The 27,244-nt window shown below is 44.1% G+C and overlaps 1 protein-coding gene across 3 annotated transcripts in view; it reads right to left on the bottom strand.

The window, feature by feature from the left end:
• BCAS3 (BCAS3 microtubule associated cell migration factor) overlaps nt 1–27,244 on the bottom strand; it is a 4,343,716-nt gene that overhangs the window by 2,415,913 nt on the left and 1,900,559 nt on the right. For all 3 annotated transcript variants that reach the window (XM_078679810.1, XM_078679809.1, XM_078679811.1), the window contains exon 14: nt 14,241–14,374. In XM_078679810.1, the coding sequence (XP_078535936.1) occupies nt 14,241–14,374 (134 nt within the window). The remainder of the gene's footprint in view (nt 1–14,240; nt 14,375–27,244) is intronic.

Raw genomic sequence — 27,244 nt, 5'->3', positions numbered from 1 at the left:
CTTAATCGAGCAAGGCTGGTTGAAAATAATATTCCAGCAGCGCTAGACTGTACAGAGCAAATTGTTGGTGAAAACCATCCATAAAGTACACTAGGTTATGTCACCCATTCATTAAAAACAGATGTAACACCTCTTGGAACTAGGAATAAAGATTCTGTGGTACAGCCTGGGAGACTCCAGAATTTATGGAGAAAAAAGTAATGTTTCCAATAGCCTTCAAAAATGCACTGCAGCACATCATAACTACGTATCAGCCTCACGCATCTACTTTGATTTATCGGCTGCCTGCCTATTATACTTAGTACTTACATCTGATTGTTTTGCCGGCACTGCACTTGATTGGTTCTCCTCCTTCACTGTCTTATGATGCTAATCACTGTCAATGATTCTTGGATTCTTTTCCCCTTTTCACGCTGCAGGTCCATCCCCAAAATCTCAAACTGTCTCACAACGACGCAGCACTGGACTGCTCCAACATTCCTCATGCTCAGCTCATCAAAAATGGAAATCATCTATTCTCTGGAACCGTCCCATCCACCTGCATTAACTCCCTTGAATTCTGTGAGAGTGTGTGTGTGTGTGTGTGTGCATTGAGAATGAAACCTCCTCTGCATGGCTTCATAGAGAATGCACCCTTGCCTAGGGGTGGAATTTGTGTAATTGGGCGACTCAGCATTGTAAACGTGGAGTTCTGTCCAAATTCCGCCAATCGGCTCCCGCCAAATTTTTTCCCCAAGAGGCACCAAAATGTATGCGAGATTTGGAAACCCCTAGCTCCATTTTCTAACATGGGCGGTGGCGATAAAAGAACGGATTCTGGAGTAGATTTGCTGCGTCTCAAGTAGATTTTCTACGGTGCCGGGCGCTCATGTTGATTCGTTCAAAAGCCAGGTTTTGAGGTCCTTTAAGAAGTTGGAGAGAGCAGGTGTCTGGCGGAGAGGGAGGGTGTTTCCATGCCTTTGCCATGAGGAAGGAGAAGGAGCGACCTCCTGTTCTGGTCTTCTTTGTGCACGGTACCGCGGCGAGGGAGAGCTGGGCTAAGCGGAAAAATCTTAGGGGTCGTGGAACGAGAGGTGGTGGTTCATGTAGGCTAGGCCAGTATTGTTGTGCTTTGAAGGCGTGGGTGAGAAGTTTGAAGGTGATTCTCTTCTCGGCGGGGAGCCAATGTAGAGTCCGAAGGTGTTGGGTGATGTGACAATGGCGCGGTAGGTTGAGGACTAGTGGCTGCAGCGTTCTGGATGTTCTGGAGTTTGTGGGTGAGGTTCTTGTTGATCTCGGCGTAGAGTGTGTTGCCATAGTCCAGTCTGCTGCTGATGAGGGCGTAGGTGCTGGTTTTTCTGTGTTCAAGGGGGATCCAGTTGAACGTTTTTTGTAGGAAACGGAGGGTGTGACGGCGTTGATCTGGCGGTCCACTTTGAGTTCGAAGTCCAGAATGATTCTGAGGTTGCGTGCTTGGTCTGCGGGTGGGGGTTGGTTCCCTAGGGCTGGGGTCCTTCAGGTGTTGTTCCAGGCATCGGGATGTGGGCCTATGATGGGTACTTCGGTTTTGTCTGTGTTCAGTTGTAGGCAGCTGTTCTTCCTCCACCCAGTGACTGATTGCATTCTTTCTTGAAAGTTGTGTTTTGCGATGTTGGGTTAGTTGGAAGTGAGAGGATGAGTTGCGTGTCGTCTGTGTATGATACGATGTTGAGGGCGTGTGATCAGACGATGGAGGCGAGAGGGGCCTTGTAGACGTTGAACATAGAAGGGCTAATTGAGGACCCTGGGGGAACTCCACAGGTGGTTGGTGTGGGCTCCAAGATGAATGGAGGTAGTCTGACCCGCTGCGTTCTGCTGGAGAGGAATGAGCGGATCCGGGTGAGGGCTTTGTTTCGTATTCCTGCATTGTGGAGTCTGTGGGCTAGGGTGCGGTGTGAGACTGTGTCGAAGGCCGCGGAGAGGTCCAGGAAGATGAGGGCCATAGTCTCTTCTCTGTCGAGGAGGGAGCGGATGTCGTCTGACGCGGCGATGAGGGCGGCTTCAGTGCTGTGGTTCTTCCTGAAGCTTGATTGGGATGAGTCGAGGATGTTGTACTCGTCGATGAACATCAGGAAGGGAGTTGGCTGTTGACAGCTTTTCAATGACTTTCACTGGATAGGGAAGTAGGTTGGTGGCTTCGTTAGGAGAGGGTTGATCTCAGCATGTTTCCAGTTGTCTGGGAAGGAGGCGTCTAGAAGAATCAGTTGATGATTCTTTGTAGCTCGGGGGCGATGACGTCTGCGGCTCTAAGGTAGATGTGGTAGGGGCAGGGGTCTGTGGAGGCCCCGGAGTGGTTGGTCTTCATAGTCTTTAGGGTGTCTTCGATGCTTAGTGCGGTCCAGCTGTCCAGCGTCAGCTGTGTGGTGCCGGGAATGGTGGGAGTGGGGCCTCGTGGAGGTTCTTGTTGTCGAAGTTGTCGAAGATGGTCTTGATTTTGTGATGGAAAAAGGTCCTGAGTTTATCGCAGAGGTCCTGGGAGGGAGGGATGGCGGTGGATTCACTGTTGGGTTGAGCAAACTCTTTGATGATGCTGAAGAGTTCTTTGCTGTTGTGTGCGTGGGTGGAGATTCTGCCCTTGAGTGCTGTCTTCCTTGAGTGTCTGATGAGTTTGTGGTGTGCAGTGGTGGCTGTTTTGTAGTTGTCGAGGTACGCTGGGGGTTTGGAGTTCCTCCATAGTTTTTGAGACGTCTGCAGGTTTGTCTGGATTCCCGGAGTTCGGTGGAGAACCAGCTGGCCTTCTTGGCATGAGGATTGGAGCATTTTTTGAGGGGGACGACGGTGTTGGCGCAGTCGGTGATCTATTTGTGTAGGGTGCGGGCAGCGGTGGTGGGGTCGTTGTCTGAGTTGGTGGGCACGGAGCAGCTGAGGGTGGCGGTGAGTTGCTCGTCAGAGATCTTGTTCCAGTTCCTGAGTTGGACCTGCGGTGGGCATCTGCGGGGGATGTTCGCTTTGTAGGTGAAGTGGAAGCAGCAATGTTCCATCCATGGGAGTTCGGAGGTGTGGCTGAAGGAGAAGGAGTTTCCTGCTGTGAAGATAGGGTTGAGAGTGTGCCCTGCTGAGTGCGTTTGTCCTGGTATGATCTAATTGAGTTTGATAAAGTGGAGGTTTTCTAGGAGGGAGATGAAGTTGGAGCCATGGCGGTTGTCAAGGTGGAAGTTGAGGTCCCAGCAAAATGTAGTCGGTGGAGGAGATGGCATGCAGGGTGATTATGTCAGTGATGGAGTCGGAGAAGGGAGCGCGGGGTCCAGGAGGTCGGTAGAGGATGGTGCCACATAGGGTGCTGGTCGGGTTGACCTGTAACTTGAAGTGGAGGTGTTCCATCAGGTCCATAGGCCCATCGGTGTAGGTGCTCAGGTGGAGGTTGGCCCTGTGGGCGATGCCGACTCCGGGGCAATTTGGTTTGGGTGATTTTGTATCCTTCGGGGATGGCAATCGCGATGTCAGGGCCCGATGTGGGCTTGTCTATGTTTCGGGGAAAAAAGCGATGTCGGGGGAGCTGCTGTCGAGGGGGTCCCAGATTTCCATGGCGTGTCTCTGGAGGTAGCAAACGTTGAGGAGGATGCAGTGCAGGGTTTGGGCTGAGGTGGGTTGTTGCTGGTCGGCGAAGGTGGGCCCGGGTGTTGGCGATGTTGAAGGAGTGGCGGCAGTTTCGGCAGGTGAAAGGACTGTGGGTATCGAGAGGGGAGGAGAGCTTGCCTGCTGTGAGCGTGAAGATCAGCTGGACTGCAGCGTTGGTGGGTTGGGGACCAGGGGTCCTTGCGCTGGTCGCTGTGGGTCGCGACAGACGAAGACAGGCTTGCCTTTGGCATGGCAGCGGCGCAGCCACACAGCGGCCTCCATCAAGTAGAGGTCGGGGAGGGCGGGACAGCTGGGAGGCGGGAGATGTAAAGATGCGGTAGGGGCCGCGGGGGCAGCGGCGGCAGGAACTGGCAGAAGGGGCAGGACGCAGTGGTGAGAAAATGGGAAAAGGAAAATAATAGAAATAAGGGAATAAAAAGATACAAGATTAAAGATAAAAAATAATCAAATCACCAGTAACGAGTCACCAGAACGAGAACAAGTCACCAGTAAAAGGATTCAAGAGCAATCCAGGGCAGGGTATGGGGCCTCGAACCGTGGTCTTTGTGAGTCCAAAGGCAGAGCTTTCCTTGGGGGGCTGAAAGCTGTGCGCCAGGAGAGCAGGAACCCAGGGGGATATGCTCAACTCAGCGCCCACTGGCCTCCATTAAGTAGAGGTCGAGGGAGGACGGGAAAGCTGGGAGGCGGGAGTGGGAAAGACGCAGGAGGGGCTGCGGGGGCAGCTGCAGCGGGAACTGGTAGAAGGGGCAGGACGCGGTGATGAAAAAATGGGAAAAGGAAAATAATAGAGATAAGGGAATAAAAGGGAAAATACAAGATTAAAGATAAAAACGAGAAGAAAAAATGAGAACAAGTCACCAGTAACGAGTCACCAGAACGAGAACAAGTCACCAGTAAAATAAATCAAGAGCAGTCCAGGGCGGGGCAGGGGCCTCGAACCATGGTCTGTGTGAGTCCAAAGCATAGTACTGCCTGGGGGAGCTGCGGAGCTGTGCGCCGGGATAGCAGGAACCCAGGGGGTTATGCCGTCAGATTGCAGATGATTGGCAGTGTAATAACCGCATGCATTCCATTTAGAGTGTATAAGAATGTAATCATTTGTGTAATCAGGAGTGCTTCTTAGAACTTTGTTACCCAACGCTCCCAAAGATTATTGGTATTTCATTAGATGCTTGGTGATGGTACCAGAAGTTCTCTTCAACTCTCAGAAGTAGAATGCTATTTTCTTCAACAGCAGCAAATTATTTTAGCAGACGCAGCTGGCCATTTTACCTTTTGCCTTTAAGGAAGAGCTGCCAATCAAATAAAGTCTGCCTGTTTCTTTCAACTGAGTTCTTCACTCCATTCATGTAGGATACAGATGGAGAAGGCATGTCGGACTGCATGTACGAGCAGTGTGGAAAGTTTGTGTTGTGCTTGACTACAAGTATCCAGCAATCCATTTTCAAATTACTTTGTAAAGATGGCTGACAAGACAAAGGCAATCGATGACTCTGCTAAACAGAATTGTGATTTGGTGGAAGACCATTGGACATTCATAGAACCCACTGAAGTGAGCCAGTCTCCAGTGAAAGACATTGAAGGGCATATGATCCTTTCAAAGTACAGAGACAGCTACTGCCTCCTCCTTGCTTCACTATTTCTGAGTGCTGAGGTGCATAAATGTTTGTGTAGAAGCCAGGTAGGGAACGGCTCACTCTTTCTTTGCCACTGTTTCACATCCCTTGACGTAGAACACCCAGCACCATCCTTTCCTGATGAATTTGCAGATCAAAAGACATGGCGGAGCAGTCGGATATCACCGAAAATATAGAGGGGCTCTGGAATTCACATCTATGTGTGCAAGTCACAAATAAATAATGGACAGAATCCCGGAGTCTGTGTTACACTGATTTCTACTTGGCCAGTGTCCAGGCACCAAACAGTAGTGGGGGGTGGCAGGGAGGGAGATTATTACTAGCTTCTAGGGATGGTTTTTTTGACATCCAAGCTCCACTACCAGGCTGAAAACAGAACCTAAAATTCTACTGGAACTGCTGCTAGACGTTCTTCTTAATAGGAGCCGCCCTTGCTGCTAAAATAGATGTCTCCCTGCAGAGGTATGCTTCCAGGAAAAGGATCTCTGTGCAAAATCACGGACATTGGATAACTAAGGACACAACTTTTATTTATTTATTTTAAAGTTTTATATAGCGCGAACCAGACCCTTGCGGGTATCAGAGCGCTTTACAGGGTAGGTGTCAGAGTTACATAAATACAAAGAAAATAACATAGGGTTCAATGCTGGTCCGTGATAGTATAAAACCTACTATCATAGATACATAGGTATAAGGTGCATAAGAAAACATTCAATGTATATCAAGCAAAATATAGATACAGTATGCAGGAGACCTGACTGGACAATAGACAATAAAAGGTTCTATGAAGAAGATACGTTGTGTAGCAATATAACAGTAGTCCATGCTCAAGTGAATTTAGCCATGAGAAGCGATTTCACTTTTTAGGGCTCGCGAAGCGAAAAGCCCTTTTGAGGGGGATGGGCACACTTCAGAAGCAGGTGGAGGAGTTAGAAAATAGAGGCAGGCGGAACAACCTTCGCATTTACGGCTTAGTGGAAGGTCTTGAAGGCTCGGACCCGCCTGCTTTCTTCAAAACTTTTCTCCCCAAGTTGCTCCACCTACCAGAAGGAACATCTCTCAACATTCAGCGTGCTCATCGCCTTGGCCGTCTACCGAGGTCTATGTCCTCCTCACAAAGACCAAGAGGTGTCATTCTCTACTTCCTAGAGTACACCGATCTCTTGAAGGTTCTGGCAGCTGCCAAGGCTATCTCCAAATTGGCATGGTCTGGCTCTCCTTTGTTCTTCGCTCAAGGATTATGCCAAAGCAACTGCGAATCGTAGGAAGGCTTTCCTGGGTATGAGAGAGGTCCTCCGCTCCATGGGTGCTCGTTATGGCCTGTATCATCCTTGTTTGTTTAAAGTCACCTACAACAACAAGACGACTACCTACGAAGATCCAGTGAGACTGCAAAGTTTCATCAATGCACATCAGACATCTGCTATGGACGCCTCTGGACCTTCCTCCTCTTGTCCTGGCTGATTTGTAGTTCTGCCTACCTTTGTCTTTTTCTCGTTTTGTCGTCATGGTTACTCCCTTCTGGCGTTTTTCACTTGTTTAACTGTTTTCTCTCTTGCGATGTATTCTTGATGTTTGTTTCATGGTTTTTTTTTTTATTGACTAATGTTCGTAATTCATTATTGTTTCTTCCCCTTCTTTGTCTCCACAGGAACCCTTCTTTGTCTGATGATGTCTTCCCGGATCCCTGCCCAGCTGATCTCAGTTGTGTTGCCTTACCTACATGGCCCCTTCCCCCCTCGACTTCTTCTCGTCTTCCTCTTTTGTAGGTATGTTTCCCTCCTGTTTTCTTTACCTCCTTTGTTTTTCTTTCTTGTCTTCTTCCCTTCCCCCCGTGTTTCGATTTCCTTATTTGTATAATGAGGATGATTTTCTTTTTTCAGGTTGTATTTCTTTTTCTTTCATTTTTGCTAATCTCTTTCTTTTTTCTCTTCTATTCTTCTGCAATGCTTTTCTTTCTTCTACTTCTTACTTCTCAATCTTGGGTCTTTCTCCTATTATTACATATATCTTCAATACACACTTTCTTCTTTCTTCTCGTACTTCTAATCACTTCTTTCTTCTCTCTTCATTTACTCACTTTTATTGAATGCATTTTGGATTTCTTATTTAACAAATTTGTTGCTCTACTGTACAAACTATGTCTTTGAACGTAACTTCCTGGAATGTTAAGGGTATTAATTCCCCAATTAAACGACAGCGCATTTTATCTCATCTAGCCAAACTAAATGTTGACATTGCATCCCTTCAAGAAACTCACCTTTCTGACATAGAATCTGATAAGCTTAAAAGAGGTTGGGTGGGTGAAGTCTTCTATTCACAAGGTGATGGCAAGCGCAATGGTGTTGCTATTCTATGTCGCAGGTCGCTCCCCTTCACAGTCATTTCCCAAGAATCAGATACTAATGGCAGATGGACACATGTCAGACTATCGCTTAGAGGTGTTCCAATCTCTCTTCTTAATTTCATCCTTGCAGGAGATTGTAATCACCCTCTTGATCCTTTTTTGGATAGGAAGTCTGATGCCACTTATATTCCCACAAAGCCACATAAACTCTTTACCCAAGCTATTTCACAACATAAGCTTGTTGATTCCTGGCGTTTATGTAACCCGACTTTGCAAGAGTTTACTTTCTATTCACCCCATCATCGTTTCCAATCACGACTTGACTATATTTTTGTTTCCCATGATCTTGCTCAAACGCTCACCACGGCGGAAATTGGTCCAATATTACTTTCTGATCATGCCCCTGTAGTAGTTAGCCTTGAGGTTCTCCCTAAAATTGATGGTCCTAGAAGGTGGCGTTTTAATAATGCCCTCCTTCTAGATCCCAAGTTTTCCACTTCCTTCTCTACTTTTTTTGATGAATTTTTCCTTTTTAACGATGTCCCACCTGTCTCAAAACACACTCTCTAGGATGCTTTTAAAGCAGCTGCTCGTGACTTCATCATTAATTTTGTCGCTAAGAAACGCAAAACTGCTCGCCAATTCACTAAAACCCTCCTTCATGACATTAAGAGATTGGAACACGCCTATTTCACTTAATACTCCTCAGATAGTTTGACTACTCTGGTCGCTGCTAAGATTAAATTTAATGAAAAGTCTACTGAAGATGCTTCTTTGTATTTGCTTAAGTCAAGTGCCAAATTTTATGGTGGTAGGAATAAAGCTGGGAAGATTCTTGCTAATTACTTAAAGGTCAAGCACAATAAGGTGAACATTGAATCGGTTTATGACACTAATGCACACTTACAACATAAGGATGCTGATATTCTTGCTACTTTTTCCCATTTCTACGAGACCTTATAAACCTCCGACACCCAATCTTCTCCTCAGTCTCTTACTCACTTCTTTTCCACCATTCAAACACATACACCTTCCCCTCCTGACCTTTCCTCCTTAGAATCTGACATCTCACAGAAAGAATTGCTTACAGCCCTCCAACGTCTTAAACTCAACAAAGCTCCTGGCCCGGATGGTTTTACTGTTGAGTTTTATCTTCACTTCTCCAAACTATTGATTCCAAAACTTCATTCCCTTCTCCACTGTTTTGCTGAATTAGGTACTTCCTCTGGCACCTTTTCGGATGCACATATTTGTTTAATACCCAAACCCGGGAAAGATGTCCAATATTGCAAAAATTACAGACCCATCTCCCTGGTTAATATTGACTATAAAATCTTTGCCAAATCATTATCGATTAGATTGGACCATTTGCTTCCTGACCTTCTAGGTGATGAACAATCAGGCTTTGTTAAAGGTCGTTACATCACTGACAATACCAGACTTTTATTTAACATTTTAACAAAATCCTCCTATCTGCAACATCCTCTCGCGGCGATAGCCCTAGACGCTGAAAAAGCGTTTGATAGGGTTGAGTGGCCTTACCTTTTTCATACTCTTAGATGGTTTGGCCCTAAATTCACTTCCCTAATCTCACTATTATATTCTCGCCCACGAGCTGCAGTTTATGCCAATGGCCAAATTTCTCCTTATTTTGACCTTGGTAGAGGTGTTCGCCAAGGATGTCCTCTCTCACCTTTTCTTTTTAACCTCGCTTTAGAACCCTTTTTGTCCAGACTACGCCAAAATCCTAATATCCATGGCTTTCAGGCTGGGGATTTTTCCATTAAACTCGCTGCTTACGCAGACGACATATTACTTTTCATCTCGAACCCTGCAGTCTCCGTTCCCGCTTTTTTGGAGGAAGTACAGACCTATTCCTCAATTTCTGGTTATAAACTTAACTATGATAAATGCGAAATCCTGCCCTTGACAAAATTCACCTTTAAACCTGATTTCAGCACCTCCAATTTCACCTGGAGCTCTTCCCATATTAAGTATTTAGGATTGCATATCACTCCTTCTATCCCGGATACTGTTTCCCTTTGTCTTACTAAATGCATTCAGAAATTATCCGACCTCACAGCTAAGTGGCATCCTCTCTACTTGTCTTGGTGGGGTCGCTTAGATACTATCAAAATGATGCTTTCCCCTATTGTTCTTTATACCCTTTCCAATATTCCTATTCCTATTCCAGCTAAGTTTTTAAAAAAAATTAACTCAGTCTTATCTTCCTTTTTATGGCATAATAATAAACCCAGAATGCCTCTTGCTAAACTCATTTGTCCCGCTTCTGAAGGCGGTGTCAATTTTCCGGATTTCCCGGCATATCACAAGGCTTTTTTGTTGCGTCAATCTTCCTTTTGGCTACAAGACCCTGACTCCCCTTGCCCTTTGTGGACTAAGGTTGAGCGCCTTTTCCTCTCCCTTTTCTCCTTTGCTGAGTGTATCTCCTTTTCGCGTAAGCCCTCTTCAGTTCTTACCCCTATCCATAAATTCTCTCTCAAACTCCTCTTATCCTCCAATCCTCCTCCTCCTGTGTGTATTGCTGACTTCCTTTCCTCCACTATTTGGCACAATAAATACCTTCTACTCCGGGGTAAACCCTTTTACTGGAAATCTTGGAGAACCAAAGGTCTGCTTTGGATATCACAGTTATTCTCACAATCCACCTTCTTACCCTTCCACACTCTTCGTTCCACTTTTGATTTACCCCTCTCTTTTGCTCCCAAATACCTCCTCCTTAAAGCATCGATCATGGCTACTTACAACAAACTCTCCAAGTCTATCTCTTCTTCCATCTCACCTGATCCCATCATTCAAATTCATTCTATTTTGCAAACCCTTCCTAAAGCCTCTGTCATCTATAAATACCTGCATGCACATACACTTCCCAGATCCAAATCCAAGGTGGAGGAGTATTGGGAGAATGATTTTTCCATATCATGGCCAACTTCTCTTTGGGACAAGATTTGGACCAAGATTCGTAAAACTTCTAGGGCTGCATCTTTAACACAATCTATTTTTTTTATATATAATCATTTGTTACACCCTCCTTCTACACTTCACAAACGTTTCCCTGCCACATCAGATACATGTTGGTCTTGCTCTTTACCTAATGCCACTTTATTTCATATGTTGTTCCTTTGCAAGAAGGTACGCGCCTTCTGGTTACAAGTTTGGGCACAAATTAATGTTTTTTTCCCCACTAGTATTCCATTTTCCCCTACCCATATCTTTTTGGGAAGTCTTTCCCCGTGTTGGGACCAGACTGATCTCAATGATCTCTACGATCTACCGGACATTTGCAGTGCCTTATTGTGTGGTGCCCACCCGACGACAACAACCCGGGAGGTAGGGTCGCTGGCTGCTCGCTGATTCCTAGCGGAGCCTCCCGCTAACATATCGCGTCAACATGGCCTTCACCACCTGGCGCAAGCTCACCCCCACCGAGCTGGCTGACCGCAAGCTCTCCAAGATGGTGACGCGCCTGCGGCTGGCCTCCAGGTTCATCTTCCACCTGGACTCCCACCTTCTCTCCTGGACTTCTTGACTTCTTGTTCTGTCCTGGCCGACACCTTGCTGCTGTTTTCGGACAGTTTTTTCTGGACTCTAGCCCTCCTTCCATTCCGTCGCCCTTTAACCCCTTATCCCTGTGGATGATCCTCAAATGTTTTCTCCCTTTTCTGCTTTCCCTTCTCTCCTTACCCTTGCATCCCTCCCACCCTCCCTTTGTGCTGTGACTGCATCCACACTTTTGGAACTCTGCTCTGTGATTTATTGAAATAACTCTAATCACTGGTAAATGCAGTAGACCTTTGTACTCTCTACCATTCCTATGTGACCCTTAGAGTATATCCAGTCATATGCCTCCCTATGTATATAGAGATAACTCAAATGACTAGTCTCTTTTGTGACTTTTAGAGTATATCCATGTGTATCCCCTCCCTATGTATATAGAGATAACTCTAACGACTAGTCGCCTATGTGTCTGTTAGAATATATCCATGTGTATCCCTTCCCTATGTATATAGAGATAGCTCTAATCACTAGAATATGTAGTAGTCCGCGTTGCTCTCTACCCTTCCTATGTGACTTTTAGAGTATATCCAGTCTTACCCCTTCCCTATGTATATAGAGATAACTCTAATCACTAGTTTATGCAGGAGTCCGCTGTGCTTTCTACCATTCCTATGTGACTCTTAGAGTATATCCATGTGTATCCCCTCCCTAAGTAGATAGAGATATCACTAGTATATGCCTAGATTTTATCCAGTTGTATCTCCTCCTTGTGTGACTTTATCTCTTGTACATTTGCAACTTTTTCTGTTTGTACCTTTTTATAACGCATGTAATCCTAAGTCTTTCTATAATGCATGTTATCCTCAATCCGTATGTTTTCAACTGGTTCTTATGTAAGGCAACAATTTGCAAATTCTTTTTGTACCGTCAGTCCTTATGTTTGAAACTGGGTCCTATGTAAAGCGCTCTGACATCTTCGGGTAAAGTTCGCGCTATATAAAATCGCATAAATAAATAAATAAATAAAATGTTCGTATTGTTGATTTATTATTGGCTGTTGCATTTCAACAAATTACTATTAATTGGAAGTCTGCATCTTCTATAACTTTTAAAGCATGGTGGTATAATGTTTGTCACAATCATAGACTTGATACTGCTTTTGTTTTTCCTGCCCAGTTGGCAGCTAAGCGTGCTGATTTATGGCTTCCTGTTTCGCTGTATTTAGATAATTGTACAACTGCTCCTTTCATCCACGACCTGCTCAGCAGGAGGTTTCCAAACCCCCTTGATGCCCTTTCTCTTTCCTGTTGTTCTGCTAAAATGTTTAATTACATAGTTATAATTGCATTTGCTTTTATTGTATATTTACTGTACCCTTTCTTTTTACTTCCTGATACCCATGATTAGTTTACTTTGTTTCAAATTGCTCATTTCACTTTGCAATGTCTTTTGATTATCATTCTTGTGATTTCCCTTCCCCTCCCTTCCCCTTATTGTTTTTCCTCATAACTCTTTACTTATAGTTTGTATTATTACCTTGCATTACTATTAATAAACTTATTTTGAACTTAAAAGAAGCGTTTAACTGCAGCTGCCATTTTCCAAATGGACTGGTACCGTCACCCGCCTTGGAGCCATTTTTCTCGGACCCCGAAGCCTTCAGCCCATAGGAAGCAGGTCTACTAATACAACGGTATTCTAACGGTCACACAATGGACAATCTTTTGCGACACATTTTGAGAGAAATGAGCAAGCTCTAGCACCGTCTGGCCCATCATCAAAGACACATATGACTGCACACCAATATACTTCTTTCCCTTGAGATTTACTGCTCTTTCCACTTCTTTGGCACTATATGTGTACAAATCCTGTAAGCAGCTGGGCAAGCTTTATATGTGCTTTGATGCTAAGCACACGTCACGCTGCCAGGTTAAACGGTAACGTGTTACATCTGTATAAATCTGACAGCATCTCATTACCTAGAGTAAAGATTTATGGTTATTTATTAAAACTCTCTCCCTCCCCCCTCATGTCCTCCATTGTACAGTGAGTAAAACATCTTCTCACTAACACGGAGTTATCATCATAACACACAAAATATCTGGAGCTAAATGTAATGCTTTAATTAGCCTACCGAAATGATTGTATACAGTATAACTTAGTTGAGCGGGGTTAGAAGGAGTATTTCCTTGTCTGATGGTGTCTTCGGCAAAACAAAATGACTTGGTGCGTTTTACTCCGTTCTCTTGAGTGTTGTTAAATAGCCCCACCATCCATCCCGCAGTAGCGTCCATGAGCTTTGCGAGTGAGACACCCAGACACTGGGGAACACGTGAATTGTGTGTTCTGTCATGAAGGCTGGCCGGTAGGATGCTTACTGCGTTCTTTGGCAGGCAGGTGTGCACCAGGTAGAAGGGGCCAGAACTTGGGCATTTGTAGCAAGGCCCGGGTGACTAGTAGGGCACACTGGTTATGCCTGGCAGGACAGGGCTGATGTGATCACCCTCGCTACTCTGCTTTAAATGTGTTATCGTTTCTTTAGCAGTCTCGCCAACGCACTTTGTAGATATCCTCTGTTGTGGCAGATATTTGTTGAAAAATTGCAACCAGTTACTATTTGCACAAGGGTGGCTTACGGGTTTTCGGTCATTTGTTCGAGCAGTAGTAGCGTCCAGGCTGTACAACGTTCTTAGTCTATAAATCCACAACAATACGGATCCTATTTTTATTGTATTTCCATTAGTGATGAGCCATTTTTAGAGAGAAGACATGCTTGGTTTATATTCTCATTAAGAGTCGGATCACATCACTAAAACTACTTTGAAGAAGGACCCCATTATTGCTACACTCAGGACACATGACATATGGCTAGACTTGGAAACTGATTTATCATGTACTATGAAGGTGGGAGAATGGTAAGGTAACAGGGCAGTGCATGAAGGTATTCAGTGCACCTGCCTGCACCATTTCAAGTTCTTGATGCTCTTCAATGACCTTTCAGCATTACCCAAAACGAGTTAGAAATATATGAAGCTCTGAAGGAGAGCATCTGTGCCCGACCCAGGTACTAAAGCACTCAAAGGGCACTCCCCGAAGCCATACTGATGCATTAAAGTCTACCCTGTAATGTATGCACATACCTTCGCTTCTGTCTCGCCTCTGTGTAATGTGTAAAGGTGATGTACTGCACTTTGCGAAGACGACCAGGGGTGAGTGAGGATTTGGAAAACGTGAAAATCATGCCCCAGTGTGTCAGACGTAACAAGCAGCATTCCTGGAAAATGGAAGAGAGACAATACATTTAGGCACATTGCATTGTCTGGAACCTAAAGAACAGACACAAAAATACACATGTTCCTTCCGTTTAAGAGAGTACTATCACAATTTACTTACACAAATGGTGCTAGTGCTGAAAAAAGTGTGCAAAATGCTAACACAGCAGCTGTGCTCCGGAAGGTGTATGACCTAGCAGTGGTTCCCGTGATGAAAAAAAGCACTATTGATACTTGTGTTAATGGGGTTAGTGTCAAGGTGAGGAACAAACCTTTTTCCTCTACATGAAATTTGAACCATTCAACAAATTACAATTATTTCTGGCTCCACCAGTTCTAAACGATTCTCTGTGGTCAGGTACTCAGTCCTTAATATACTTTAAAACTCCTGACAGCACCATGTTGATTGTTGTGCCTTCAGATCTCCAATCCACACTATTCGAACCAAACAACCAGCTAAACTAACAGGAGTTTATACTAGTGCTTTTAGAATGTTGTGCCTTACACTAAATTGTCTCCTTACCTATAATCTTCGTTCAATTGAATTCACATCTACCTTTTTTTTCTTCCGGTTTGGGGCAAATTCATGTCAAGAAGCAGGGAACCCCACGCTTAAAATGAATTACTCCTCAACCAATATGTGAGTATAAAAGTAACCAGGCTCACAGAGACCTGAGGTATATGTTCTGACAAGGAAGCCCTACAGCTTGGGTGAAAACAGCACCAATTCTGTCCTGGGTGGAGGGGGAACTCTCATACCTGGATGAGGTAGAGTTGTAACCAGTGGAATTAAAATTACTGATAAGTCCTGGGCACTGTGCTTTCTGCTTGAGGATAAACCAGCGCTGTGCCTTGCCTTTGACCAACAAACACATTGTTGCACAAAAACAAGAGAATGACTGGTGTGCTTCAGCAAACATGCTCTATAAAACCTTAGAACCAATACCTCCAAGAAAAGGGGCAATGAACACAGGCAGAAAAAAAAACATAATAATTAAACCCCCAGTAATGAGCTCGTAGTACTCGAGAAACATGTAACAGTCACTGAGGCGCAGCATTATGGATACCCAAGGCGGATGAGCCTTTGGAGCCGCAGCAGGTGGACCTGGCAACCTTTTAGTTATGCAAAAACAACAGTTGATGGACAGAATGCAGAACAATGTCATACATTCACCCCAGTACAGAGATCTGGGCCTAAATCCATCGTTTTTTTGTACTCCACACCACTCCGTTATGTACACGATTTAAGGGCACCCCCGTTGGCAATAAACTTTGATGCTTCTCGAGCAGGTATAATATATAGCGAGATGAAACAGTGTAACTGGAGAAGCAAGCACTATAAAGAATTACTTTTTCACAATTGAGCCACTTCAAAATTTCCAACGTTCCTATGGATGCTGAAGAGATACGGATATTGGTAATGGAATAAAAACAGAAAAGAAATAGGAATACAAAACAAAGACATACTTCCAAAAACATCCACAGATATAATGATACTTTTCGCTCCTGCAACTATTAGAAAAAGAGCAGAAAATACATCAAAAACGCAATTAACAATTTTAAAGCATAGTAGAAAAATTAAAACATTGAAACACTTATGGTCATGGGCAACAATTACTCTCCCTGTCGAGTCGAGTCGAATATTCTTTATTTCAGCTTTGGTGCCATAAAAGAAAAAGCATTACATTTTAAATGGTAAAACATTATCTAAAACAATACATTTTATGTTAGAAGACAATCGGAGCAGGAATAGACAATATTAAAATCATAGGATGGGCTTCTGCCTAAATCAATGCAGAGGATATTTCTAATCCTAAACCAGGATCAAGTTACAACTTATATCCCAATTTTTTCCTTTGTAGGAAAATACTATGTAGGAATCTACTGACACTAAATGATATAGTTTGCAAGGAATTTGTTGTCAGGATTCTCAGTGCCTGTGAACATGACCTAAGGCCCAACAATAGACATATTGGTTTAATCCATTTTTTCCTGGCCTGGGCATACACAGGACAAAAAAAAGAGAATATGTTGTACATTTTCTATCTGATCTAGATGACACAAAGAGCAAATTTCGTCAGTTGCTAAGGATGACGATTCTAAATTTCTAGCCCAACGTGCCAAAGTTGACTTAATTAAAAGATTCCCATATCTAAATTTTAAAAACAAAGTTTTGGCAATTGGAGGCTCTATTTCATCCATAAAGGTCTCAAAAAGTGGGACATCCTTAAAACTTAAAAAGTTTGAAACTAACGTCCCACCATTGATAGCACTTGTAGTTCTATTCACTATAAAGGACCAAAAGGCCCTTTTTAAAATTAGTTTCGGATTTGAGGGTAGTTGTTCAGGATTCTCCCAGAAGTGATTCAGACCAATGTTACTGAACCAAACTTTAACGTGCCTAAGCCATGGAATTACTTTTAGGCTATCCAGTGCCATAATTTCTTTTAGCCCGTCTCTGTAATCTTGGAGTTCGGGAACATGCCATACTCTCCCTGTCACTTAGGCCGTTCACCAGTAACTGACGCCGAATTCACCAAGGGACCCTAAAACAAGGACTTGTCACCTTTGGCTTTACTCAAACTGTACAGAAACACGCTCCCTTCGGAGCTGGACGCACACAACACTCCACTTTGTTCAGTCATCCTGGTAGGTTTGTGACTCTCGGTCCCTGCATTGTCACCTCTGGACTATATTGTCTGAAAATATCAGGAAAAAACATTCTACTGCAGTTGCAGTGGGCAGATCTGAACCTGTCAACTGCAAGAGGAGCACTATAAAAACAGCAGAAAATGTGGAGTGGGTTAGTGAGGGCATCAAGACATGTAAATGAAAGAGAAATAACCACCCAAACACCTGACACATAAGGTTTTTGAATATGGTACAACTGCACCCAGAGGTTGTGTTCACTCTTTCAGTTGTTTTTATTGATATGACCGTCACCCAGGCCTTGGTTGCTCGACAATGAATGTATACTTATACTGTGGATTTTAGCTTTCTTAATGTGTCACACATCACTTTACAGAATCTATGTTTTGATCTACCAAGTCTGTACCACTGTAGTATTACTATCTTAACATGTTTGCTTAACCCTGACCCAGGAAAGTTACCCTTTTCAGGGGGTCCTTGTTACCTCACCAGAGTATTACTATCTTAAGCTATACCATGTGTTTACTGACTTTATATTTGTGTATTAGTAACATTGTTCTGGTTTTAATTAACCAAACAAACTTAAACTTGAACCACCAAAACTCTTCTTGGATGCAATGACTGGTGATTAACTGAATGTTTTATTGAAGTCGTGAGATATTTAGCTTGGACGTACAGTGTCTCTTATGGGTTCTATCCATCCAGCTAGGTAAATTTGCAGTTTATTTATTTACGCACAACAGTGCATTTTGACAAGGAATGCTGCACATAGCAACATGATACATACGGCATTTTAACAGTTTAGGACGAAAGCATAGAAATAGGGGTTAAACATGGAGGACGACAGATGAGTAACAATAGAGGACAGTACTATACTGAAATGACAGTGACCGACCAGTAGACACATGCCTTTTAAGGCATTTCTTGTAAAATGAGGAGTTCGTTGCGCAGCGATTTACATGATGTGACCAATGTGACTGAGCACATCACAACTGCAGGAGTTTCAGTGTAGTGGTTTCATTAATTCGAAGGAATGGACCATGAGGCTGCACATGGAAGTTAGACAGGAAGTTTTGGTTGGCTAAACGAAGGCTGTGTGTAGGCAAGTATTACGTTAGGATTACAGAGAGTTTTTGTGGAGATCAGCAATTTATTGTTTTGCAACAGATTGTATAGAGCTTTGCATTGTGTCTGGGAAGAATGAAGAGGGTTTGAGTGGCAACATTTAGAATATATTGAAGGTGATAAAAGAATAAAAGGGAAACACTAGTAGTGAGTTATAGAATTTAAGTTCACTAAGGACAAGCGAAGAAATGAGCGTCTTGGTTGTGCGAAAGGACATTTTAGAGCACATTTCCTTATATTCCATAATTGTAATTTGGCTGCTGTGGTTTTGTTGGTTATGAATGTATCCAGGTTCAAGCGATACTGGAGGGTCCCTGTAATGTTCCACGAAAGGCCCGCTTTAAACTTGTATATTTTTAGCATACTACACAGGCCCTTACTTACTCCTGCTAACATCAACAGATCTTACCGCACAACTAACGCTGCATGCCCCAAAGGCTCACGTATGGAAGTAGACCTAATACATATGTTATGGGCCTGCCCATCAGTACACACCTATTGGTATGCTATCACAATGGCATTACCCACCTGTACAGAGCAGCCCAACCTACACCATTGGGAGATATGCCTGCTGGGCCTTTATCACAGGTCCAAAAGACACAAAGTGACTTCTCGTTTCCTGGATCTGGGATTTATAGTTGCCAAGCGCCTTATAACAAAGAGATGGAAATCACCAACGCCCCGACGTTTGCTGCCTGGCAGCTTTCAATGGTCAACTGGCCGCAAGCCGAAAGTGTAACCCTTCAAAGATAGGGCACATCAGGATTGTGGAACTATCCCATTTACGCTTCCTGGGATGCCATTCTCTTAGCTTTGCATGCACACAGAGAAGAGAAAGGTGTACCGGAACCCACTGATACAGTTGTCAACCTGTCGCAATAAGAAACGGAGCGATTAGTGCGTTCCCTTCCCCCACTTAACCTCCCATTTCCATGCTGATGTGGCGCCCCCTATATTTGCTGGCACTCTGCCAGAATTTCTCCTTTCCTCCACCCCCACACAATACCCCTCTGATCATGCCTCACTTACAAGCAACACACATAATTTGAATGTGGCATTTGGGACGACTAATGGGTTTCTGTAGCAACTAGAAGCTGAGATGCACTAAGCTTTTGGTTTCTCTTTCCCCTCTTTATTGCTTATGGTGATTGTTAACAGAAAAGTAACAAACTGTATTGAATCTCTTTTTCTCCTGTACATTGTTTGCACTGGGGATTGATTCCCTGGTTAAACACATCTTATGGAACATACTTGATACCCAATACTTAGGTGTTCTCCCACTATATTATGCTTTCTGCTTTGTTCCACCTCAAAGTTTACATTGTATATATTCTATCCATACTGGAACTGTGTACATTAGGAGATGTTCACGCGATACACTAATGTTTGAATTTATCTCTCTATGTCTCACACGGTGTAGTATGATGTTAGATACTTATGTGTTTCTTGTACTGCAATGGTTGTGAATGGTAAAGTTATGTGGATCATGAAAGTTATTTTCAATAAACAGATTCAAACAAAAACAATGAATGTATCCAAGTTCAATGAAAGGGTGAAATATTCACCAAGGATTCTGTCTAAGGATGCTGTGGCCATGATATCTGTGGGTAAATGGATAGGTTAAGGAAAGGAGGTAGATACTAAGATGACAGGAAAGTAAGTTGTATCCATTTTAGGTGCATTCAACATCAGTGAGTGCACGGCCATCCAGTGACGCATGGATGAGAGACATTTTGAGATCTGTATCTGGATGAGATCAGTGTACATGGGACAACTAGATGGATTTGGGTATAGTCTGTGTAGCAATCATATGGAAGGCAAAAGAAAGTGATAATATTACCAAGTAAAATCAACGATCCGAAGTGGACTGCTGATTATAATTTGAATACCCAGCAGAAACTTCTGAGAAGTGATTGAAATGATGACCAACCTCTCTTGTGAATGACAGGATACTTACTGAACTACATGAGAGCAGTTTCAGTCATAGGGAACACCATAGGATGATCTTCACTGTGTCTGCAGTTGATATGCTAAATAGGATGAGGTGGAGAAGGAGGGAGGAACAAAATCCAATGGAACTCACCTGATGGAGAAAGGAGCAAGCTGGGGACTGGAACAATGTCTCATTAGGGTCTCATTAGGTAAGCAGTCAAGACCAGGAAGGGAAGGGCTCATCTGGGCAACAGAAACTGTACAGCAGGACGTATCTCACTCTGAGAAAGCTGATGAGACACTACCCTTCGGCAGCTGTGCTCTTATATAGGTATATTTCTGATTCCTAACTGATTCTAGGTGAGCTGGCTTTCAGCGTCAAGGAGCAAGGTGAGATCACACCAGAGTGAGTGGAGGATAAATGCAGTCATTGCGTGGCAGCTGCTTCCAGCTCTGCAGGGTGTGGGTAACAGTCTTGGATACTGCATTTTCTTGCTGACACTCCCTCCCTTATGACTGGGTTCTGTAGGTCACTGTATAAAAGCTGCCTGCAAAGGTGCGGTGAGGAGGTAGGACAGATAACGACAGACATGTATAATGGTATGATAAGATGAAGATGGGATGGTATGAAGTGATTCTTTTACTGATTATGAATTCTGAATAACGTCTGAGAACCTTGACTTACTAGAAAGACTTTTAGAATCACTCACATATCCAGATTAATTGTGCTATTCCAGTGGTGCACGGTTGCCTATCACTCTGCCAGCAACCTTCCTTGGTTGGCCACTTTCACCTGGTTTACGCTGTACCTTTCAGAGGGCATCATGCACACACGATTCATAACACTTGAAGTCTAGTAAACAACACTCCCTGCCTTGCCAAGCCTAAATGCACATATATAACGAACATCTGCCGCTCAACCAACAGACATTGAATATATGTGTAGACATCTGCTGTGCAATTCCTCCCTTAAATTGTGTTGACTCATGAGAATTGTAAATACACCATGTTTTTGTCTTATAAATTGTATATATTCTTAATATGGCAACATGATTGTGCCTTGTGAATTGTACATATTGTAAATATGATACGGTGTTCATCCGGTTTTATTGCATACACCATGTTTCACTAGAATTCACATTTATTGCTAATAGTAGACCAGGCAGCGGCACATAATCTCTGTGTCCTCTGCAGACTCCATGTGGATGTGCAGGTATCGGCTGAGACCTCACAATCATTACACTATGTTCATTTTTGTCAATCTGACACACTTCGTTACTATTGTGATCTGCACAAACTGTAAATACACTATGTTTAAATGTAATTTGTATATATTGCATAGATGCGGTTGAGCTCTAGACCATTCCCTCATAATCTGCTGTAGCGTAAGGGAGTCTTTCTTCTCCCCGGGTTAAACATAGCCCCCACCGGCGTGAGCCTCACATTAGCGGTACGCTATATAACGTCCTCACGGCCCAGTAGTTAGTCTGCCGTTTTTCCCGCGCGGACTCGACACGCCGGTTGTTACTCAAACGCTGTAACCAAACAAGGTAAGCCTCCGGTCAGCTTTCCAGCTATCTGCTCCGCCCGATGACTAAGCTAGCTATTATATAGAAACAATGTGGACTAGCCCACTATGTGTGTGTATATATTCTTAGTCACTTGTAGTAGTGGCCTAGAGACTGGACCCATTGGGTGTTGTTAAAAGACCCCTCACACACCAACCTGGTTGGTGTCATGCTTCATCATCGGGGTCCCAACCAGGCGGCCGAGTGCCACCTGGTTGTGCTTCGACGCCTGACTACAGCGGAGCGGGTGTCGTGCAACAGTGTGATGTGAGTGAAGGTGAGCTAAAAAATACCTCTGGGAATCCTTACCTAATGTTTTATTCTTGGCGGCCCAGGGTATTGGTTAAAATTATGTGAGAAGCAACTACAACTGGAGCTCTCTTCCAATGAGTTGACTTATGTGTTGCGGTCTACATGTTTCAGTCCCCTCTAGGTATTTCACGGGACTTTCTTCAGGACCAAAAAGTGAAGTGAGTGGCAAAATGTGGTGCCACGTGTAACAGTGTTATACCTACACACTCGCTAAGGTGTGTGGTGGGGGAGTATAAAAAATAATAATAAGTGTCCAAGAACTTACGGGCACTTATTGGTAGCGAAAAAATTAATTGCTACAACATCCTAGGGCAGTTTACGGGGCGCGGGGAAGAGGCACTGCTTTTGCTGATTTGTTGGTGCTGTCCCGACTGGGACGCGAAGGGACCCGCAGCAGGTATTCCGGTGTGAGGGCCTTAGTTCCGAAAGGAGGTATTCCCCACCTCCTCACCACTTCGAGTACACATTAATCAGGTACCTTTCTTGTCCTCTACCTTCAGCAGTGCTGACACCTGTGCAAATCAAGCAAACAAGACAAAATAGCTCTAATATAAGAGCATAAATTCAGACATGTAGAGATCCCTTGCCAGCAAACAGTAAGAGAGAAACTTTGAATTGCTTAGGCTTAACCGGAGAGCATCTAAGCATCCTACCATGGTCAGACAGAAAAGGCCTGCCTTGTACCTCAGCCAAAGATCTAACACCACCAATTAGTCCAGCAATGGCTAGGGACAGGGAGTTGTGGTCACTAAAAAGGCTCTGTGAACTATATTAAAATTGGATATAAACAAAAACAAAGGAGCGGACGCAATAATGAAGTCTATGATAGAAGCGTAGCCCCTCCCTCTAAATTTAAACAAAATACATGGATTGGCTGAGTTCACTAGCTTCTCCATGGCATAAACAAGATTAGAAGCATCTAAAATTGTATTTAGCTCGGAGCTCTCCCACGTGTGAGCCATATGAAGCTCTTCTACCAGCATACATATAGGCTTGATCTTAACCGGATGAAAGGACAAAAACACAAAAAGCAGTTGAAATCACCCACTATTACCTTATTCCTTCCAAGACTATGCCCCACCAAGGTTTCAATGGCAGAGCATAAGCTGGAGAGGTTAAATACGTCCTCCGGCCAAGCTTTTACATTATAAAAGGTTTTGTTTTTTTAACTTTATTTTTTTTCATTTTGCAAGTGCAATACAATAAGACAGCACAGTAAGCACTACAGTGACATATTTCAACGAAAGCAGTCCTGTATGGTTCACAGTGGGTAGAAGTGCATTTCCCACGCAGAGATAAGAGTGAGTAAAAAAGAAAAATGAAAACAAACATGACACGTCCTCTCAGAGATACATAACTCAGTACAGGGCAAGGCATTAGCACATGTTACAAAACCCTCGTAACAGATCATATGCAATCCTACACAGTTTCACAATGTCAACACCATCTTCCAACCAGTACATTACATCGCAGCCGATATCTTCAAAACAATCAACTACTATCAGGCGTGCCTCCAACTTCCTCCAGCCCAACGCCCGCTTGTACCTCCTCATCTACCGTGGTATCTCCCTGTTGTAGTATATAGTCCTGTAATGGCCCCCAGATGGCCTTGAGGACATGGGCTGTGTTTCAGCATAAATTCCAACCTGGTCCTGGCAGTATATCATGTACTGTAGCCATTCTTTAAATTTCGGGGCCCTCCCCATCTGCATGCAAGTCGACGCTTAGCCAGCAACAGGGCGATATCTAAGAACTTTCTGCTTCCTTTAGGTATGTGTGAAGTGTACCCAAGCAGGAGGATTATGGGATTCATATCAAAGGTCAAAATTAACATCTTCTCCAGAGCACCATGGATTTGCTCCCAATAGTGCCATATCTGAGGGCATTTTTTTTTTTTTGCAGAGTTTTATATAGCGCGAACTAGAACCAAACCGAATCAGTTATCAGAGCGCTTTACATAGCACCAGTTTATTTATTTATTTATTATAGAGTTTTGTATAGCGCGAACAAGACCCGTGGGTATCAGAGCGCTTAACATAGAGTAGGTGAAAGCATAACATATATATTAACAGTAAAAAGAATCACAGATATGAGGTAGATGAAATGCAATCATTCTTGACACATGTGCCATTGTTGATAAAAGTGAATTGCAACTCCAATTGTATCAAAAGCAAAGTATATACACATAGGTGAGGTAGATAGTTATAAGTCCCTGAGGGATGCGGTTATAAGGTCATTTAAAGATAACGTTTGGAGATAAATTTATGGACCGTTTCATATCCTAGAATTAGCAAATCTTTATAATACTGATTATTCTTCGCCTTCCTGATGTCATAAATGTTCTGAAGTAAAGCAGCAATAGTTCAGGGCAGTGATCAATGTTCTTCTCTATTTATTGTATTTGTTCATCAGAAGGCTCTTCACTTCCCGCTTGAATGTTGCCACATTTTTGATCTTCCGAATGGTTGGAGGGAGTGAGTTCCAGATTCTGGGGGCAGCTCCTGAGAATGCTCGGTCATAGGTTTTTTTCTTTCTGAAGATGGCTGGTCGTAGTAGCAACTCCTCAGCGCTTCTAGCTGGTCGGTTACCTCCAGACAGCTGAATTTTCTTAGCTAGGTATCCAGGGGTGTTGTAGTGGAGCGCTTTATGTGTGATACAAGCTATCTTCATTTGGATTCTGGCTTCGTAAGGTAGCCAGTTTAAAGCTTTCAAGTGAGGGGATATATGATCATATTTCCTAGATCCGGTGATAAGTCTTGCCGCGGCGTTGAGGCAGGCTTTTAGTGGGGCTGTGGACGTTTTAGGTAGGCCAGCTAAGTTACGTTTACATGAGGACATACTTTCATTTTAGGCACGGGGAGATTAAGTGATTTGCCCAGAATCACAGGGGGTTTTTGGCGTGGTTACTGAGACTCGAACCCAGATCCCCAGGTCCGAGGTCGAGCGCCTTAGCCGTTAGGCCAACCCCTCTCCCCTAGATTGGCATTCCCATGACAAATGGAAAAATCCAGCCCTTGGCTGTTTACATCTCTCACAAAAGTCAGTGTCAGCTAATTTGAACCTATACTTCCTGGCAGGCGTATAATATACCCTATGCAAGAATTTATAATGAATAATCTTAAAGCGACAGCTCGAGGTGATATGTCCCGTAACTTCACAACAGTATTCCCATTGCTCATCAGTGTGCTCCTGTCCTAAGTCAACGTTCCAGTGCCCCCTGGCACCCCCCACCACCTCTGGAATGTTTGTGCGATAGCTGCTATATATTCTCGATACCAAGTGTGTACCGTCAGTGCTGCCCAATAAAACATTCAAGGGAGGGACCACCTCCGGTTCTCGCGGGAAGTCTGAGAGGAGTTGTTTCATACCTTCCCGCAGTCGTATGTAATAGAAAATGTCTAGGGGTGTGGGGACAGTATCACCAAAGAATTGCTCCTTGGAACGAAACATCCCATCAAGAAACTGATCTCCCCAAAGTGTTATGTGAAGTCGCTTGCACATGTTTTGGAAGCCAGTTTCTTGTAGCACGTTCACTCTACGGTGATAGGTCAGGGGCATGCGTGGCGCATACAGCAAAGGGATCCGCAATTTATGCAGTATTCTCTGCCATGCATCTATAGTACAGGATACCGTGGTAGGTGGTGTCTCAAGGACTGTAGTCGGACCATGGACGACACCACTGAGCGGCAAAGGTCGTGCAATCCAGTCCTCCACCGCTATCTGCGGCATATATCGAGTAAGTGTAATCCAATGATATACGTAATGTGCCTGAGCACTGAGATAGTATGCCTCCATATCTGGGACGTCAAAGCCCCCTTTGCCATACGGTTGGGTCAGAACAGTCCACTTAAGCCTCGGCTGGTGTCATCCCCAGACTAGCCTAATCAATTCCGATTTTAGGGTTTTGAAGAAATACGCTCCCGGATGATAGGGTATATTTAGGAAGAAGTATAAAAAACAAGGCAGTATGACCATTTTAATAAGCAAGACTCTGCTAGCCATTGATAAAGGCAATGCGATCCAGCGGGTGATGATATCCTTCAATTGCCTCATGGCCGTACCATAATTCATCCGTATTGTCTCATCTCTATCTCTCGAGATCTGAACCCCCAGGTATTTCAGATCAGAGTGGCACCATTCTAGCGGATAATCTAAGGGGAACTCAGATACAGCAGGTGTTAATGGGAAAAATTGGGACTTGCCCCAAATAATAGTGATACTCGACAGTCTGCCAAAAACTACAAACTCGTGTAGCAATTCGTTAAGTCTGAGCTGGGGATCCGCGACGTATAACGTCTCGTCGTCCGCATACAGCGATACAGAGATTTGACGTTGGATGCATCGAAACGCACTTTCCTGGTGCAACTGTCGTAACCGACATGCCAGTGGCTCTATTGCGATGGTGAAAAGGAGGGGCGACAGTGGACACCCCTGCCGAGTGCCTCTAGTGATGGAGAGACTGGACGAGAGGTGGCCATTTACAAGCACCCTCGCAGTAGGTTTATTGTACAGTAACTGCATCCATGTAAGGAAACCGGGTGGGAAATCAATCTTGCGCAATACAGTGAAAAGGTAGCTCCATTCCACTGAGTCGAAAGCCTTGGAGGCATCTAAGAACACTGCAGCAAGTGGGAACTCCGGTGCTACCGTTTGGATGAGTGAGAAAAGAGTACGGAAGTTATGACTGGTCGCTCTAGACGGGACAAAACCGGACTGATCTGGAAGTACGATTTGTGTCATAAGCGGAGACAATCGAGTGGCAAGGACTTTGGTCAAAATCTTTGCATCACAATTAATGAGGGACAAGGGGCAATAGGAATCGCAGTCTTTAGGGTCTTTGCCAGGCTTCAATAGAGATGTGATCACTACTTCACGCATTGTTTGTGGTACCCCCGTCGAATGAATCTTCAAAGACTTCGCGTAATACCGGCGCCATTACATCTATGTAGCATTTGTAGAACTCAGTCGGTATACCATCTAAACCCGGTGCCTTCCCATTCTTCAGGGACATGATTGCCTCCCTGATTTCATCCAACTCTATTGGGGTGCTTAAACATTTTCTATGAGCATCACTTAGCCAACATAGGGCCACATCCCTCAAATAGCCGTCATAATCCATGGCACCCGAGGCCCGCGTGGTGTACAACTGTTCATAGTGTGCGGCTAGAGTGTCCATGAGACGAGCATTGTCCCTACATGCCACTCCATTCTGATCATTAAGCTCAAGGATAGTGTTATCTCCTCGAGCCTTCCCTATGACCCCGGATAATGCTTTTCCTGGCCTTT

This window comes from Lissotriton helveticus, chromosome 3_1 (assembly GCF_964261635.1).
Source record: "Lissotriton helveticus chromosome 3_1, aLisHel1.1, whole genome shotgun sequence".
In the NCBI taxonomy this organism is placed as follows: domain Eukaryota; kingdom Metazoa; phylum Chordata; class Amphibia; order Caudata; family Salamandridae; genus Lissotriton; species Lissotriton helveticus.
Note: the sequence above shows the minus strand (reverse complement) of the source record. Positions and strands in the feature narration are given on the sequence as shown.